The 19380-nt window shown below is 40.3% G+C and overlaps 1 protein-coding gene across 2 annotated transcripts in view; it reads left to right on the forward strand.

Annotated features, from left to right (window-relative positions):
- Positions 1-19380, forward strand: part of LOC123235499 (myosin phosphatase Rho interacting protein) — a 243059-nt gene that overhangs the window by 189283 nt on the left and 34396 nt on the right. For both annotated transcript variants that reach the window (XM_044661644.1, XM_044661652.1), the window contains exons 12-18: positions 1572-1713; positions 2692-2814; positions 5194-5250; positions 7867-7935; positions 8889-8978; positions 12844-12953; positions 16999-17572. In XM_044661644.1, coding sequence (XP_044517579.1) covers positions 1572-1713; positions 2692-2814; positions 5194-5250; positions 7867-7935; positions 8889-8978; positions 12844-12953; positions 16999-17572 — 1165 coding nt within the window. The remainder of the gene's footprint in view (positions 1-1571; positions 1714-2691; positions 2815-5193; positions 5251-7866; positions 7936-8888; positions 8979-12843; positions 12954-16998; positions 17573-19380) is intronic.

Raw genomic sequence — 19380 nt, forward strand, 5'->3', positions numbered from 1 at the left:
GTCTAGCCCTTTCCATTCTTCTGCCTTGGGACCAATACTTAGTACTGATTCTAAGACAGAAGCTAAGGATTAAAAAAAAAAGATGAAGAAGAAAAAGAAAGGTTGATGTATTTGGGGAGGATGGTGGAATAGGAATTAGCCATTCCCAAACTAGAGAATTCTGGTCCTTGTGACTGCTGGAGGAAGCTACAGAAAAGCTTAGAGAGCTGCTGATTAACATCTTCCGGATGCCCCTTAGCCATTTCAATCAGTGGGATTAACCTCTTAGAGCTGTGATTTGTTAATTTCCCCCCTTTTTTCAATGATGATCTTTGATTTTGGGGTCTTGAACTCTGAATGATTTTGATTTGTTGTTGCTTTAAAAAAAATCTTTCCTCTTCATTCATTTTCCAGCCTTGTTTTCTTTCAGGTCTTGTTCCTCTCCACCTTCTCCTGCTGTGTTGCTGTGTGACAGTTATCCGCCTTTACTCCACCTGCTTCGCTCCCATCTCATCTCAGTCTCCAGCAGTAGACAACTTGATGGTGCAGCCAACCCTCTCACATGAAATCAACTTGCTTGTTTTATTTTAATTTGGTTTTGATCCTTTTTACTGTTCGGCAAAAACAATGTTAATTCATGGGCCTTTTTCTCGCTAAACCAAGAACAATGGGAGGCTAAGCCAGTCTCATGATCAAATAATGAATTATATTGGAAACTGAATCTTTTCCTTCTTGCTACAAGGTGGTGGTTACCTTTTGATTGTGTACCTATGAAAATATGTGTGCATGTTCTCGTGTGTGTGTGTGTGTGTGTGTGTGTGTGTGTGTGTACATGTTCAAAAAAAGGACGTGATAAAAATCCTGGCTTAAAATCCAAGGGCTCAGAACAGTCTCTTTATGCTTCAGATAAACCTGAATATGTACTAAGAAGGGCAAGTCAGGGCCGGCCAAGTGGCTCAGTGGATTGATTCAGTCCTAGAGATGGGAAGTTGGAGTTCAAATCTAGCCTTAGACACTGCATAGCTGTGTTACCCTGGGCAAGTCACTTAACTCCCATTGCCTAGCCCTTAACAATCTTCTGCCTTGGAACCAGTATACAGTATTGATTCTAAGTTGGAAGACAAGGATTTTTTTTTAAAAGAAGAAAAAGGGCAAGGAAACTCCACATTAAAAAAAGGGAGGGGAGATATTTCAGTTGCTAGATGCTAGACATTAAAACCCTATAATGAAAATGGTTCAGGGGTTCAAAATCTAGAAGGTGTTTTCCGTACAATAGGCTACTGTGGTATTTGTTTAATTCTTCTCGATCCGACAATGAAATATTTAAATATATAAGAGGTTCTTTCTCAGAGTCAAGTGTAACCAAATTGAATAAGCTCCTTATGTCCTCATGGTCTGTTCTCTCTACTTTTTACTCACAAAGTACAGTGGGAAGAGGGTGAGCAATATAGAACTAAGAGCTGAACACACATCCAAAGTTCCACTTTTATAAAAACTGTCATCTTCTGAATGAACCTGCCGGGGTAGTCTTGGCCAACAGAAAAATTTCCCCTCTTCCATTGAGTGGCTTCTGTGTCCTATTTATTTTACAGGAGGTCCCAGGTAATTGAAAAATTTGAGGCCTTGGACATTGAGAAGGCTGAACATATGGAGACCAACTTGTCAGCTGGCCCCATAATGTCTAGTGACACTCGCCAGGGCCGAAGCGAGAAGAGAGTTTTTCCCAGGAAGCGGGTAAGCCTCCCCCTTCAGTAGTCTCTGGTTACCATTGATGCTGGCCTAACCCCTTGTTTCAGTGCCAGGGAAGCTATGCACAGTGGTGAGACTTGTGTGGATCCTAATTGGCTAAAAGGAATCTCTGATGATTGCAGGTATTGGGATGCCACCCAGGTCTGGATGCTTAATATATAAATCCAAGTGGTATCTTAAAAAAGTTGTACGCAACGTCTTTCTTCTTGCTACTGACTAATCACCAATGATGAGGCTGGATGAAATACCTCTTTTCTGCCTTCTTTGAAAGATAGTTGCTTCCTACAGCCTCATTCCTTTAAGGCCATCCACCTGCTAATTTATCTTATTCATGGTGGCAGCTGTCTCCTTACTTGTGGCATTCTTGTATTTTCTGTAACATACAAAGGAAAAGGAGATGAGAATACCTAGTTGGTGTCTTCCAAAGTCCTCATTTCTGCTTCTCCTTTAATCTTTCTTCTTCTTTCTCTATTACCATGTTGACACGAATGTGAGCCACAAAGGACTTGACCTGGCTCTGAAGCTTTCTATCTATTTCCACATTTTCCTGTTGCCATAAAATAGCTAGGATCTTTCTGTGAATCTGGGAAGCCCTTGATATGAGAATTGGTGGGCATGGGGAGGTCAGAGAGTGGCCTAGAAAAGCAGTGCTGAATACATCTCAGGGAGAAGTCTTGCTCAAGAAGTGAGCTAAGTTGGCTTCTGCAGGTGTTTCAGAACAATAAAATGCTAAGATCATACAGGAGGGGCCATTGGGTGTCTTCATTTCCCCCTCCCTACCCCCCCTTCATGCTTGAGAAGCCTCTAATCTTCTGATGAAAATTCCTTCTTTGTTTCATTGCCTTCATCTTAAGCAGAGGCTTTATAAATGATTTCAAGGGTGGTTCTCAAGGTCTTCAGCCCAACTCTCCACCTTCCTTATGAGTTTGGGTTATACTGACTGGAGGCTGCTCTCTGCCACAGGACTGCATCACAGAAGCTATCGCCTCCACCGCTGGCTCCATCCCAGATGTTTCAGCTTCTCCCCTGTCTCCACACCGAAGAGCCAAGTCACTGGATAGAAGGTCCACAGAGTCCTCCATGACGGTGAGCCCAGTTTGTCCTGGCTTTCTATATTCCACAGGACCGGGCAACATAGAACTGAGGTTTCAAGAAACAAAGTTTCATCTGTTTCAGTTCACAATTGTTCCTTTTCTATTTTTGGTCTCATTTTAGGGCCCGAATCTTCTCTGTGTGCCCTGGTACTTTGTGTATACACAAGCTTTCTCATCTGTCCTGATAGTTCACCAGGGCACTATTTGGAGTGAATCAAAACAAAGGTCACTCCCACCCTCGCCCCTTATTTTTTCTCCTTTTCCCTAGACCTTGGGAGACTAAAAGCACTACTTCTCCAACCCCTCTCTTTTTTCATGCCCAAAAAAAGCAGAGATGCTTAAGGAGCAACCTAGTGTTGTTCTCTGGGAACAGTTTCCCTACAGATGCAGGCCAGCTATTCCAGAAGAGTGATGAATAAAATCAGGACTCTAGGGACTCTGGTCATCTATAGAGGACCTCAGTTCCTCCATCCATCTATCTTCCTCTAATGTTCTGATTTTTTAAAAACATCATTTTGAGGCAGCATCTACTTTTTCTTGAATTTTGTTTCTATAGAAAATGACTTTCTTGTCTTCCTAAAGTGAGTTTTACTTTAGAGCACAAGTCCATGCTTTGGCTAGTTCATTGACATTCTCTACAATTTTCCAGTTTTTTGTCAGCGAAACTATTGTTTCGTCATACTGTACATCTTGCCTATTCCCAGCTATTCTCTCCTCAGCTTGATATTAAAAGTGGGTAGTCTTGATTTAGTCAAGATTTCTGACCACTCTGGTTTTAGGGTATTAGACCATGACTTTATTTCAGAGTGACAGAAAGGAAGATGAGGCATTGAGTTAGAAAAGAAAACTAATTTCTTAAACAGTGACCAATCAATTGAGTCCTCTACTCCTTTTTTTTTTTTTTTTTTTTTTGGACCAATAACTAGATTCTTGAATTCATGCAATGGAACATCTGACATAAGACTCTTAGTTTACTTCTTGGGGGTGATTTTCTCCTTTACTTTCATCTCAGTTCTAGTTACTTCAGGATATTTATCTAGAATCTGCACTTCCTGTGATTTGGGAGGAACTAACAATGCATACAGAAATGGAGCCATGGAATGGGAACTTTGGTTTTTACATTCCATTTTAACTTTTGAGTTTGGAGTAGGATGACCTCAGCAAGCTCTCCTTTCATCTCTTGTTTTGTGATTTCCAAAGAACTACTTGCTCCTTGATCTCTAACTGATCCTAACAGTTGCAGTGAAAACTATCAAAATCCAATTCCTGATCCTGGAACTTGAGATCTCTGTGCTTGCACATGGAATCCATAAGTCAAAAAATATCATATTGGCCCAGGAGTGGAGAAAGGTTCCCATCTTGGTCAGAAGGAGCCTATAAGTAGAAGGACAGAACTGTGAAGAATTCAAGCAAATCCAAAAGACAAGATCCTCACATGTTGGGATTATTTTTTTTTTTTACTCTAATCGGATTAGAAATAGGCTATGCAGAAGTCAAAATCAAATGGCAGAAATAAGGAAAGACAAGGTCTCTTTTAGTGCCTGGATCCCATCTTCCTAAATCTATGTGAAAGTCATCCTAGGAATGTCAGGATTTTGTCTCATTACATGATAGATATTGAAAAAAGGCTGGAATGATTATCCTATCACTTAGTTTTGGCTTTTCCTACTGTGGGGTCTAATCTCAGTTTATGGGGAAACAAGTAAATAAAAAATAATCCCTATTGGTGAGTCAGCCACCAGGTCATTCTGGGAGGTCACTGCTATTATTAAGCACCAAGTTTGCTTGGAAAGTCAATATAGTACCTATCCCTTCTGTTGGAGATGGCCAGTTTTCTGTCACCACCAGATGTATTTCCTTTTTCTGACTGAAAGGGGATCATTTTCTGCCTTTGTGACTCTGCCATTCCACAGAGGAACAAATGTTCTTGTCCTTGATCTCTCCCTCAACCTCATTGCCTCAATCCAGCGTGTAAGAGGCTCATTTAGGAGGAAGTGATTCTATCCTGTCATGAGGAGTAGACACAGCTACTCATCTCTGTTGTTGCTGCTACACATATCAAGAACCAGAACTGATGACAAAGGCCACTTACATCTACCACTAACCCTCTGAGCACAATTTCTCCCTCTTTTCTGAGGAGTTGGTCCAGTATCTAATTATGGAATGGGAGGCACGAGAAGCAGTGTTCTTGGGTGGAAGCAGGGGAAAGCACATGCTTCCACAGAACAAAGCATTCATTTTCTCAGCATTCTTCCTAAAGAAAGATGTTTGTCAACTGGCATAGAACACTTCTACTCCTAGCATTGGCCTTCTTGCAAGGAGTGAAGTCCCTTAAAGCTGTCCCATGATTCTTTCTCTTTCCTCTTCATAGCCTGACCTGCTGAACTTCAAGAAAGGCTGGCTGACCAAGCAGTATGAGGATGGCCAGGTGAGTTTTAGTGCCTGATTGGCCAAGAGCTGAGCCAGGGAATGGATCTATTAAGGAAGCATTAGTATCTTTGTTCCTAAACTTCCTGACTTCATTGAATATTTTTACTACTGATCTATGTGACTAGGAACCTCAGTAGGAAGCAGTTTATATCTATATATTCCCAGATAGCTGCTTCCTGCAAGATGCCCAAACCTCCCATGCCTATTATGTGAAACCCAAATTGAAGTATCTAACCTTAAGTATCCATTTCTTCCTGAGCAGCCATTTTTTTAAACCTTTACCTTCTGTCTTAAAATTAATACTAAGAATTGGTTCTAAGGTAGAAGAGCATTAAGAAAAAGTTTTTTAAAAATTTAGCTCTTTTCTACTACATTTCCCCTTCATTGACTAAATGGAAAAAAGAAGAATCCTTCAATACATATTATCTTAGTCTGGCAAAAAAAATTCCTATATTGTTGACCCTTTTCTTTTTTTTAATCCTTACTTTCCATCTTAGAATCAATACTGTGCATTGGTTCTAAGACAGAAAAATAGTAAGAGCTAGGCAATGGGGGTTAAGTGACTTGCCCAGGGTCACACAGCTGGGAAATGTCCAAAGACATATTTGAACCCAGGACTTCCTGTCTCCAGGCCTGGCTCTCCATCCACTGAACCCTTTGAGCAGCCTTTCTAAACGGCTCTAAATAAATAAACAGATAGATAGATAGATAGATAGATAGATAGATAGATAGATAGATAGATAGATAGATAGATAGATGATTGAATTGAATGTTTTATTATTTTAAAATATTTTTAAGAAATATTTTTTAAAATACTTTTAAGAAACAGTTTTTAAAAATATATGTGTCTTTCCCACTACATTTCCCCTTCATTGACTAAGTTCAAAGGAAGAAGAAGCCCTCAATACACATTATCTTAGTCTGGTAGAAAAATTCCTATATTATTAACCCCCCCTTTTTTTTTAATCTTTATGTTCCATCTTAGAATCAATACTTTGCATTGGTTCTAAGGAAGAAGAATAGTAAGAGGTAGGTAAGACTAGGCAAGACAAGGTCACACCACTAGGGAACATCTGAGCCCACATTTGAACCCAGTACCTCCCATTTCTAGGTCTGGCTCTCGATCCACTGAGCCACCCAGCTGACCCTATGAATGATCCTTTTCAAATGCTCCCTATGGCCTCTTGTTTTCACAGTGAAAGACTTGAATCATTGGGTTAGGTGTTTTTTGCCCTTGACTTTTAATTAGCCCCTTTGAGCAAAACTAGAAGCACCCCTCACATCTGACTGTCATGGTGGACAAGGGAACACTCTCAAGCAACATGAATCCTGAATGGAGAAAGACACAATAAAAAGGATTGCCTTATGGTTCTAATGGAACCATCAGCTACCCGTTGCTCATCTCCTCTTCCCCAAACCCAGCTCTGTCCTTGAGAAGTGGTGCCACAGATGGAGCTCTGCGACTGGGGTCAGAGAGACCTGAGCCTCAGACCCTTACTGGCTAAGTGACCCTGAGCAAGTAACTTAACCTCTGCCTACCTCAGTTTACTCATTTGCAAAATTAGCACCTCCTGCCTAGAGTTGTTGTGGGGATAAAATGCACTAAGATTTGTAAAGCACTTTGCAGACTGTAAAGCTCTATATAAATGCTATTATCGTTGTTATTGCTATTATCATTTTTGCTCTTATTGTTGCTACTACTTCTACACCATTACCACCACATTACGCTGAAACTGTTAAGCCTGTACAGAAACTACTGACCCAAAGACGAGCTCCTCTTACTGCCCGTGGCAATCCCCCAGCCTCTGCTTCCCCTTCACATCCTTGCAGCGGCCTCCTCTGGGTGGTGGGAAGGGTTTTGAGAACCAGGATTCACCACGTAGCAGTGAATTATGGGCTGGTTAGGCTTCCCCAAAAAGGGGCTCTGAAGGTTCCCGCCAGTCCCAGAATCTACTTCTTTTCTCATAAATGACTTCCCAAAGGTCATCCTGCTCTTTTCTCTTTCTCCTTTATATCCAATTCCCTTGGTTTTGCCTGAAGAACCGACTTTTCCCTCATTGCTACCCACATTGAAGACTTGGGAACTTAGCTGGTTAGTTTGCTGCTACTGGCTGCAGGTGGGGGGAAATTTAAAAACAAAACAAAAACGGGTACCCATCTTGTTAGCCTGCCAGGTACATCTCAGGCTGACCACTCAGGACCACCTGTCACCTTTTCCTGGCTTCATTGGGTATTAGAACCCCTAATGATAAGGCCTTTAATGGAAAATAGATTGAGGGCAGCAAAGCAACTGGGCTGTGTTCACCAAGCACCCAACACTGTGGAGTCTGGAGAGAGCCTGGAGCTAGAAGCCCAGCTCTTGGCTTTCTGGGTTGGCTTTTCACTGGAGAAGCTACAGCTTAGCGAGTTGTCCCAAGATACATGCATGGCTGCTTGGAATCTAAGCAGAGGCCTCTGTGTGCAACCACCATTCACTGGGAGGGGCCGAAGCGTCATTCGCTTCACGTACCTATGCTCATGGGAGGTATCCCAGGGGTTATACTTTTGGCTGACAATCAGACGAGCAAAGTGAAAGCCTTGGAAAGTTTTCATGTATCTTCTTTTTCCCCTCTAGTGGAAGAAACACTGGTTTGTCCTGGCGGATCAGAGCCTGAGATACTACAGGGATTCAGTAGCTGAAGAGGTGAGCATCTCTAGTTCTGCTTTTATTCTGGAGGTAGCTGGATGAATCCAGACTGAGTAAATCTAAGGGAGTATCCAGCTCCCAGGGATTCTGCCCTCTTCTTGCTTGAAGCTCCTTCCGTTGTTGATTGAAGGATGCTAGTGTATATTGTGTTTCCTAGGCTGGATCCTGTTGGGAAAGGTTAAGTACAATGAGATCTGTTTCAGATGTTCTTGTTATATGTTTTCCTGCCTATGATCTTTAGCTTTCAGAAGACTCCGCCTAAGAGACATATGTGTCCAATGTAGCTCACCAGCTTTTCTCTGATCTTTTGGGAAATGTTAGGTTAAAAAGTTTAGAGTGAGGGACAGCTAGATAGGTCAGTGGACAGAGAGCCAGACCTGGAGCTGGGCAGTCTTCAGTTCAAATATGGCTTTAGACACTTCCTAGCAAGTCACTTAACCCTAATTGCCCAGCTTTTACTTCTGTCCTGGAATCGATACTTAGAATTGATTCTAAGATAGAAGGTAAAATTAAAAAAAAAAAAAAAGTCCAGGATGAATGATCCACTGTTTTCTTTATTTTTAATGTATTTGTTGTGAATTTGATTTTATTTTTAATCTTTCAAAATGATTGTTACAACATTACCACTTAAAGTGCACAAATCCAATTAAATCTTGTTTAGATTTACTGTGTTTTCTTTATGATGAGATATTTTTAGTATGCTGATCTCCAAGGAAAAAAAAGAGTTCAGTATTTCTTTTTGTTTCCTGGATGAACACATAATAAAACATATTAGCTCTGGCTGCTTGATAGGGCCTTAACTCACAGTGGCCACAAGCTTCAAAGCCTTGGAAATGGTTCTTGAGATGAACTTTTTCGTTAAGTTTTTTTTTGGGGGGGGGGCTATTTTATTTTAAATAAGCCTCACCAATGTAGGCAGTACCCATCATGATTCTTTCTTTTTTGTTTAGGCGGCTGATTTGGATGGTGAAATTGACTTGTCTACCTGCTATAATGTCACTGAATATCCGGTCCAGAGAAACTATGGCTTCCAGATCCATGTAAGTAGAGGAAAGGCCAGTAGAGGGCTCAGGATCTTAGATTCAGAATGAGAGGAACCTTAGAAGTCCTCGAATCCAACACCCTCATTTTACACAGGAGGAGACTGGTCATAGATAGGCTAAGGAACACAATTATTGAATGAAGAGGGGTTCCTGAATCACTGTGCCTGCCACATAGTTCTTAGAGATAAGAGCCAGAATGAAACAGAATGTGGAAGACTTTGAGTTCAATGGACCACCTCCAGAGACAGCTAGACGGCTCAGTGGATAGAGGATTGGACCTGGAGTCAGGAAGAGCCAAGTTCAAATCTGACCTCAAAACACTCAGTAGCTGTGTGATTATGAGCAGATCATTTAATTTCTGTTTGCCTTTTTAAAAAAAAAAACCTGCCATCTAGCTAATCAGTAACACATTTCAAAAAATTGAGGACATCCCTGTTTTTAGGGTAATTCATCTTCCTATGAAATATTGGCCTCCAGTTTGTCACTATTACTCATCTCAAAGTGAAAATTATGGAAAAAATCTGACCCCACTCACTCCTTTGTTAACCATCAGTCAATGGAGGCAGTTAGGTGGCACAGTAGATGAGCACTAGGCCTGGAGTCAGGAAAACCTAGGTTCAAATCTGGCCTCAGACACTTCCTAGCTATGTGACCCTGGGCAAGTCACTTAACTTCATCTGCCTAGCCCTTGCCCTTATGCCTTAGAGTTGTTACTAGGACAAAAAGGAAGGGGTTTTGTTGCTTTTAAGAAGAAGTATAATGAAGATTTGAACTATGGTGTAAGACTATGAATGGAAAGAATTGGGGAGGATGTAAGAGGAACTAAGAGAAATTAGCAGCCATCTCTTTTCTTTTATTCCTCATTTGAAAAATAAGTAATATCATGGTCACAGGAAAATGATGTTATCTTTAATAAAAGTGGCAAGGTAGGGAGATTGTTTCCTTTAATAAGGAAGATGATGACTTTAATGTGAACATATTGACTCTGAGGTGCTATCACGATATCCTAGTGGAAAAGTCTGTTGGGTAATATTGGTCTGAAACTTGGGAGTCTATTGCCAAGGTGGGGAGGGAGGGAGGGAGAGAGGGAAAGAGGGAGAGAAAGAGAGAGAAAGAGAGAGAGAGAGAGAGAGAGAGAGAGAGAGAGAGAGAGAAAGAAGGGATTTAGAAATTTGAATAGTGGTGATATTTAAAGATATTTGGGTGGATAGCAAACATCACACAGGAAAAGCATAAAAAGATGGAAAAAACACCGTGGACAGAGCCATAAGGAACACTTTCATTTAAAAGGTGAAAAAAGTGGGAGGGGGAAAGGCATTTAGAAAGGTGGCAGGTTGCAGCTGGGTGACTCAGTGGATTGAGAGCCAGAGCTAGAGACGGGAGGTCCTAGGTTCAAATCTGGCCTCAGACACTTCCCAGCTGTGTGACTCTAGGCAAGTTACTTAACTCCCACTGCCTATACCTTTCTGCTCTTCTACCTTAGGAACCAATCCATAGTATTGGTTCCTAAGGCAGAAGATAAGGATTTAAAAAAATAAAATAAAAAAAGAAAGATGGTAGCAGGAAAATCAGGATAGGGAAGCAAGAAAAGATGGTCAGAAAGCAAATGTTGCTCAGACACATTGTATTGTATGAAAGTTGAGGAATACTGAGTTTTCACTATCATCTTACATAAATAGAAAAACTGTTAGGAGGAAAAAAGCAAATTTTAAAGTGAATTCTATCAGGGGAGCACTAATAAGATGGCAAAATAAGTTTGACTATTCCAGCTATAGTCTGGATTCCTTTAAGAAGAGGGAGAAATAGCTGGTGTCTTGAGACTTTTCTTTTAGTGTCAGCAAGAATCTTAGTGACCAATGAGATGAATTTGAAACTTTTGCTTTGTTGTATACGCCAAACTGGATTTAGTATTGTGTTGATTTGACCTCTCCCTGTTTTTGTACCCATGTCACAACAGTCAGCTTTAGCCAGTTTTTCAGGTGGACTAGAAGGTTAAAGTCTTTATTACTTTTTAAAGCATCTGATTTGGATTAAAATAAGAACTTTAAGGTGAGAAATCAGGAAAGGACAGATTGATTTCAGTTCTATAAACATTGAACATCTAAAGGCAGCCTAGATGTCTCAGTGGATAAAGTGACAGGCTGGAGATGGGAGGTCTCCGGTTCAAATGTGCCCTTAGACACTTTCTAGAATGACCCAGGGCAAGTTGCTTAATCCCAGTTGCCAAGTGCTGATGCCTTGGAACTGATACTTAGTATTGATTCTAAAGAGAAAAGGTAAGGGCTTATTTTGTTTTAAATCATTAAACATCTACATAGTGTAAGCTTCTAAACTCCTATGTCTATAACAGAAGCCTGATGGTTATATGACTCCCTTGCTTGAACTTGAGTGGCTCCCTCTTGCCTTCAGGGTAAAATCTAATCTCCTGCTTAGCATTTAAAGCCCTTCATAGTTTGACTCCAGCCTACCTTTCTAGGGTTTGGGCAACTTAAACTCTCCTTCACTCACTGTGTTCCTGCCACACTAAAGAGTCCATCTCCAATCCCTGGAATACTCTCTCTTCTTCCCCTTCCACCTCACTGAGTGTCTAGCTTCCTTTTTTAAGACTCAGTTCTAGTGCTGCCTCCTACGGTAGACCTTTCTTGATTTCCCCCAATTGCCAATACTCCCCTATTTGGAAATTTCTGTGTTTTTCTTTGTATATGCTTTTTGTTTAGTTTTCTATGTATATATTGTTTCCCTCCAATTAGAATGAAAACTTTATGAAGGCAGAGACTGTTTCATTCTTATCTTTGTATCCCTACTGCCTCCTACACACTAAGCTTTTAAGATTTCCACCCTGCTGGGCCCTGGTGATGAAGGAGAGAAAAAACACAGTCTCTGCTGGCAAAGAATTTGCATTGTAATGGGGAGAGGAGTATGTAAACAAATAAGTGTGATAAAAGCTAGACTATATGTGGGGAAAGGACAGATCTAGCCAATTGTTGGATTTAAGGTAAATGACATGCAGCTCTGCTTAGAAGAGGATTTCAGCAGAGGCAAAAGGAAAAGGATGGAATAGTTAGAGGGTGTTTATTGACTGAATTCATGGAGGAAGAAGAGACCAGGACCACACTGGGAAGCATCTCCATTCAGACTGTCTCAGAAGTAGAATATGTGAAGGGAAGGAAAGTCAATAATGATAGAAAAATAGGTCATAACCATCTCACAGATAGAGTTCATGCTAGGGTTATGTTTTATCTTGTAGGCAATAAGAAGCCTGAAAATTTCAGATTTTCCCAATGAACTACTTTTTTTTCCCCCGATGAACTACTTCTGACAGATGTTGTTGATGCTCTGATGGAGCCAGATGACAACCTACTCCCATTATGATAATATGCACACTCTTGTGTAGTTAAACAGAAGGCTATAAAGGCTGGTTTCATTTTAAAATATGTATTGATAGGGGCAACTAGGTAGCACAGTGTTGGAGAAGGGAGGTCCTGGGTTCAAATAGGACCTCAAACATTTACTGGACAAGTCACTTAACCCCAGTTGCTTAGCCTTTACCACATTTCTGCCTTGGAACAAATATTTAGTATTGATAAGGATTTTTTTTGACCAAAGATAAGGATTTTTAAAATGAAACCATATACTGTTCATGTTTATAGTCTCTAGATATATTTTGAAACTGGTCTCCAGGGTAGACTACAGTTAGAGGTCTGGGATTACCATTCATATTAGTAAAATTTCCTTTTCGACCTTGTCTAGTCATCTAACCATTTCAAATGATTTCCTTAAGAGAAGGGAACCCAGGATCTTGAGCAGCTCTTTGATGCACTTCTGTGTCATCATCATTGATTAGGTATTATGTCCTATCTAGACAAAAGAAGGAGAGTTCACTCTTTCTGCCATGACTTCTGGAATTCGACGGAATTGGATCCAGACCATCATGAAACATGTACACCCAACCACTGCCCCAGATGTCACTAGGTAAGTGTATTAAAAATATTTCCAGGGTTCTTTCAGGGATTCTTCCATTCTCTTATTTAGATTCCTTTCCTCCTTCTTTCTTTGTCTTTCCCCCTGGGGTGAAGAGGGCAGCAGGACTACTTTATTAACAGACTCAAACAGACATGGCTTTCTCTCCTCTCATTCATACTCTCTCACTGGTCATTTCCCATGTTGGGCTGCCTGGTTTCTCTATGTCCAGTTATATATTTAAGGCTTATATTTTCTTTAACCATTGAAGGAGTTCTTAATCAGATTTTTTTTAGCACTCCATTTGGTTGAAGATGGTAGTCATATTATCAGAGCTAGATTGCTAGCCCTAAATCTGTTTACATCTTTCTCCCACATCAGGAAGAAAGGAGATGATTCTCTTTGGCTATAGCAATCTGGTTAAACCAATGGCAAAATGTTTTCTGGCCTCCTATAGAACATCTTCGAGTTTCCTTTCTGTTAGAATTCTCTCTTCTCCTCATTCCTGAATCTCTTAATTTTCATGCAACCAGGAAAAACGTCTATTTGAATCTCTCGGTGCTGAAGCCCAGATTGGAAAACTGTGTTCTCTCCTGTTTTAACATTTTGTGGTTTGTATATCTCATGATTCACTGCATGTCTTCCTTCTCCTGCATTTCAGGTCAAAAGCCCTGCAGTTTTCCTTTTTAAAAAGCTGGGAGAGGTGAGAAAGAGGAAGAAAGATAGAGTAGAGAAACTTGGTTCATTGGCATACAGACAGATAGATAGATAGATAGATAGATAGATAGATAGATAGATAGATAGATAGATAGATAGATAGATAGATCGATCTGGGAATTATAATTGACATATCAGAGCACTAGGTATAAGTATGTGTGTGTTTTGGTATGTATGTGTGTATATATCTTCTAGATATCTATTTCTATCAATATACATACACTTATACCTATGCTCTGATATGCCAATTACAATTTCAGATCTCTCTCACAAAGATAACTTGTGATGCAAATAAATCTAAAGGTAAAGGCAATGACAGAAACCATAATTGACATTTAAAAAATATCAGCCTTTAAACTGTATCTTTAGACTTCCTTTTCAAATGAGAAATTTGGAGTAAACTTAAGAATTCAAATTTGGAATATATGGTCTGTGAACCTACAGTTTTGAAGTAGACACATAACTAGTCTCCATGTTGATGGCATTTTCCTTCTTATCTTATCTCCCACAAAGAAAAGTCCCTTATCATCCATTCTAACTTCTTCTCTTATCCAATCAAAAAACCTTCAGATCTGGAAGGCCCAGAGCAGGAAAATGTGATGGTGGTTTTTTGTTTTTTAAGGCAGCTACTCATTTTCTAAAGCACTAGTCTATATCATTAGGCTTGTAGCTTGGTGGTTCAGTGTATAAAGCCAGACCTGAAGATGGGAGGTCCTGGGTTCAAATATGGTCTCAAGACATCTCCTACCTTTGTGACCCTAGGCAAGTCACTCAACCCCAATTACCTAGCCCTTACCCTTCTTCTGCCTTGTAAGCGATACTTGGTATTGATTCTAAAATAGGAGATAAGGTTTCTTTTTTAAAAAAATTTAATCAACCTGAAAAAGATGAAGTGTATTGGGTATAAAACATTAGATCAATAAGGGCATATTTTATTTTTCTGTGTAATCTCTTGGTCTGCCCTGGTTAATTTTTTGGTTTCATGGCACAGTGCATTGGATTCTGAAGTAGACATGGATCTCTGAGAAGCTAGTTGTTAGAAAAAAGGTTTTATAAAGATAACACCTTTATTTATTATTGCTTAGCACCAGCAGGATCTTGCCATTCTCATCAATGTTCAAGCATTCAGTCAACAAGCATTTATTAAGCCATCTGTAAGGAAGCAATTAGTTTGTCTTCTCTATCATGATTGCCAACATAATCCAGCGGGGATGGAGTAGGATCCTACAGGAATCCTATATATATGGATGAGGTAGATTGAAAGTGCAACATCATTTTCCTAGTCTGATGGGATACTGAGAAGTTTGGTCTTGAGTTGGTAGCATTTAGTGAGCCCTTAGATGTTCTCGAGCAGGGAAATGGTTTCCTCAAAGTTGTGGTTTAGAAATCATCTGGGGGATGGATTAGAAAGGGTGGAGCCTGAGGATCAGTGGCTATCAGAATATGTAGGACACTGGGAAAACCAATCGAAATTAGCATTATTGGGGAATTTTTTTTTTTTTAGCAAAGGATTTTATCCCCATCTGCTCAGTATGTCCACATAAACTTAGGTAAGTAATTAGAGAGATGCAAAGGGTGTGTATATAGCCAAAAGGATATGGCTAACTTGGGGCAGCTTTGCCATTTGAGGGGCTTTTAAAAAGGAAGGACCACATGTCTTTTGTCTCCCCCTACAGGGTAATATTATTCTAGTTGTATTCTTCTGAGTTAACTTTATTGCTGGGCTAATTTTGAATAATATAAGGTTGGTATGCATGAGTTCTATTTAAAGGCCTTTATTAGTCATTTAATCTACAAGTTTAATATCTTAATTTTTCCCTTTTAACTTAGGAACTTCAACATTTTTTCTTTGCTGTTTACTTGTTCTGATAGCAGAATGTTCTCTGTGGACATAATTATGACAGAATTTCTGTAAGAAATTTTAGGGACTCATTGATCATCTTTTCATAGCTTCTACTTTTCTTGCCTTGGTGGGACTCGATGGTGTCATCTGGCCCTAGAGCCTCTCTTTGTGGGTACATGTCATTTTTCTAGGGCTTTCCCAATTAGTATTCCATGACCAAGTAGAGTGAAATACTGATTGGGACTTATCCCAAGTAGACTAAAATCATGGGGATTTCTAGAAATTAATTCATCTTCCTATGGGCTTTCTGTAGTCAAGAAAATCGCCTGTGTCTTAGGGTTCCCTTTTTGTATTTTCCTCCTGATTCCAACTTGATTTCAGGAAAGTTCTAAAATAGGCTTCTTCAAAGAGTCATTCTGAAGGGACAGCAAAAGTCTGCAATGCCAGCTGCTAAAAATATTATTGCATGTGGATATTCTTTGACCTTTCCTGAACCCAGGATACACTAATGACCATATTCCCATGGCCATTCTGGTGTCACTTGGAGAAAATATGTGATTAAGTGTCCATTACAATAAAAACCAATCTTTGTTTCACCTCTTTAAAAAGAAAAAACCATATAATTAGACATTTCCGTTTTTTTCAATTCACTACCCCACCAGCCAGCCATGGGACTTTTGGGTAGAATAGTAACAAAATTGTTTCATCTCTATAACTTAACTTTTTCTCCTTGTTTATATGTGGAATTCAAGAATCCTTAAAAGTGGGTAAATTTTCTTTTTTCTCTATCCTCTATCCTGCCACTTTATCTTGTTTTCTCTTGTATAACATCACTTTAAACAAAACTGCATTTTTAAAAACCCTTACCTTCCACCTTAGCATTAATAGTGTGTGTTGGTTCCAAGGCAGAAAATCGGCTAGGCAATGGCGGTTAAATGACTTGCTCTGTGTGTGTGACCAGTGGACAAGTCACTTAAGTGTGTGATCCTGGGCAAGTTACTTAACCCCCACTGCCTAGTCCTTGCCACTCACTCTTCTGCCTTGGAGCTGATACTCTTCTTATCAGAAGGTAAGAGTTTAAACAAAGGAAAGAAAGAAAGTCTACATGTTAGAAACTGCACTTGGTTATTTGCTAACATGTTTCAGTGTAGGGACACTTTTTGGTTTTTGGTCTATTTCTGAATAGCAAGGGATGACATAGGTCAACTTCTACCTCTTTTTTTCCACAGCCAGCATCAGGTTTGGGTGATCTTGAAGGAACTGACAATTGCTGAAAACAGGAATTTTAAAGTCTTACTTTCTAACCTAAATTTACATCTTGAACTGTAGTAAGAATAAGAAATAGCCAAAGCTTTTTAAGTTGAGAGATTTTGTTTGCCACTTACGTAATTATAGCAATATCTTTAACTTTAGCATCTAGAGCATGAGTAGTGGCGAGGACAGGTGGCCTCTGAGAGAGCTGTGAATGGCATATATTTTGTGTCCTGTTTCAAATAGCTCCTTGCCGGAAGAGAAGAACAAAGCCAACTCTTCCTTTGAGACCTGCCCAAAGCCAAGTGAGAAACAGGACGTGGACCAAGTTGAATTGGATCCTGAGCAAAAAAGGAGTCGTGCCCGGGAAAGGAGGAGAGAGGGACGTTCTAAAACCTTTGACTGGGCTGAGTTTCGCCCAATCCAGCAAGCCCTGGCTCAAGAAAGGGCCAATGCCACAGATTCCTCTAAGACACGAGAACCTGGGAGTTCAGAAATGGACCTAACGGACCTAGAAAAGGAACGTGCGCGACGGAGAGAAGAGCGACGTAAACGCTTTGAGATGATTGATTCTGTGGATGGGCCAAGTGCGGATGACACTATCTTACGGATGGAGGTGGACAGGAGTCCGGTGTTACCAGTGGCCACAGAGATGAAGCCACAGAACGTCCATGTGGAGATTGAGCAACGATGGCATCAGGTGGAAACTACACCCCTTCGTGAGGAGAAACAAGTGCCCATTGCTCCTCTGCACCTGTCGTCAGAAGATAGCAGCGACAGGCTTCCAACACAGGAGCTAACCTCCTTGTTGGAGAAAGAGGTAATCTTTGTGGTGGTGATTGAGAGGGAAAGGTCTCGCTTATTTTTTAAACCCTAGGCGATGGGGGTTAAGTGACTCGCCCAGGGACACACAGTTGGAAAATATCGGAGGCCACATTTGAACCTCTTGTCTCTAAGACTGGGTCTCAATCCATTGAGTCACCCAGCTGCTCCCAAAGGGTCTCTCTCTAGATTTTTTTTCATAGTATGAATACTGGGATAATGTTTCCCCTTTTGTTCTAAGAGAACATCTCATACTGCATGTCCTAGAAAAGAAGTTCTGCGGGGGCATGTGACACACAGCAGTTAATTTCCCTCATCATTTATCAGTGTGGGTGTAATTTATTTTTCTTTGGTTTGGAAAACCATTTTCATTCCATCTTGTAGCATCTACTAAAAGTTGCGTTTCTCCAAGATGGGAAGCAAATGATTCTATGTACTAATCTAGTAAAATACCTTCTTAAGGGAGTTTCCTTTTGAATTTCCTAAAAAGTTGAAGGACTTAAGTGAAAAATCGTATGCTTTGATCTACATTCTGACTCCAACACTTCTTTCTCTGGAAACAGATAGCATTCTTTGTCATCAGTCCTTCCAAACTGTCCTAGGAGGCAGCTGGGTAGCTCAGTGGATTGAGAGCCAGGCCTAGAGACAGGAGGTCCTAGGTTCAAATCTGGCCTCAGACACTTCCCAGCTGTGTGACCCTGGGCAAGTCACTTGACCCCCATTGCTTACCCTTACCACTCTTCTGCCTTAGAGCCAATACGCAGTATTGACTCCAAAATGGAAGGTAAAGGTTTTAAAAAAAAAAAAAAAGAATTGTACCAGATCATTGTATTGCTGAGAGTAGCTAAGTCTTCCACAGTTGATCATTGTACAATTTAATTCACTTTTTATTGTAAATTTAATAGTCAGTGAACCCAAATAGTTCAATATACTAAGAGGATCATATATAAAACCACATACAGTTTAGCATATTATGCAGGTTGTATATTAAGCACAATAGTCACAAAATACTTCACCTCTGAGCAATGATGAGGCCAAATCATATTCTGAGTGATGGATTATTTTGACTTTTCCTCATAAATGGATCACATTTCTTTTTGTCTTAGTAAGAGGAATAGTGGATAGAGAGTTTAAGGCTGGAGTCAGGAAGACTTGGGTTCAAATTTTATCCCTGAGCTTGCTGATTGTGTGACCCTAGATAAATCCTCCCCCTTCTTTAGTGCCCCAGGCCCTAAGTTACAGAGAAAGTACCTCTCTCCATTGAGAGTGGGCATCTCTGGATGTTCCCTATATTGATTAAATCACACTTATTTAAACAAAAGGAGAAACGGTTGTTTTATAAATATGCAGAAGTGGGCATCTCACCTTTTCTTTCTTTTTTTTTCTTAAATCCTTATCTTCCATCCTAGAATCAATACTAAGTGTTGGTACCAAGGCAGAAGAGTGTTCAGGGCTGGGCAATTGGGGCTAAGTGATTTATCCAGGGTCACACAGCTAGGGGAAAAAAATTGAACCCAGCACCTCCCGTCTCTAGGCCTGGCTCTCTTATCTACTGAATCACTTAGCCTCCCCTCCCCTTTTATTTTCAATATGGGTATAATGCTTGTTTTTTTCTTGGCCCAACTGGGATCAACTCCCTAGTGTTGAACATTTCGCCTCATACATGGGCCTCCACATTTCAGACTGTCAGATAAATGGTTTATGTCAGATCCCAGACTAGAAGAGAAGGCGAGTGGGGGTAGATAATGTTCCTTTTAGCCCATGGAGTTCGAAACACAGCAGATGCTCATGGTTGGTATCAATCCA

This window comes from Gracilinanus agilis, chromosome 1 (assembly GCF_016433145.1).
Source record: "Gracilinanus agilis isolate LMUSP501 chromosome 1, AgileGrace, whole genome shotgun sequence".
Classification (NCBI taxonomy): Eukaryota; Metazoa; Chordata; class Mammalia; order Didelphimorphia; family Didelphidae; genus Gracilinanus; species Gracilinanus agilis.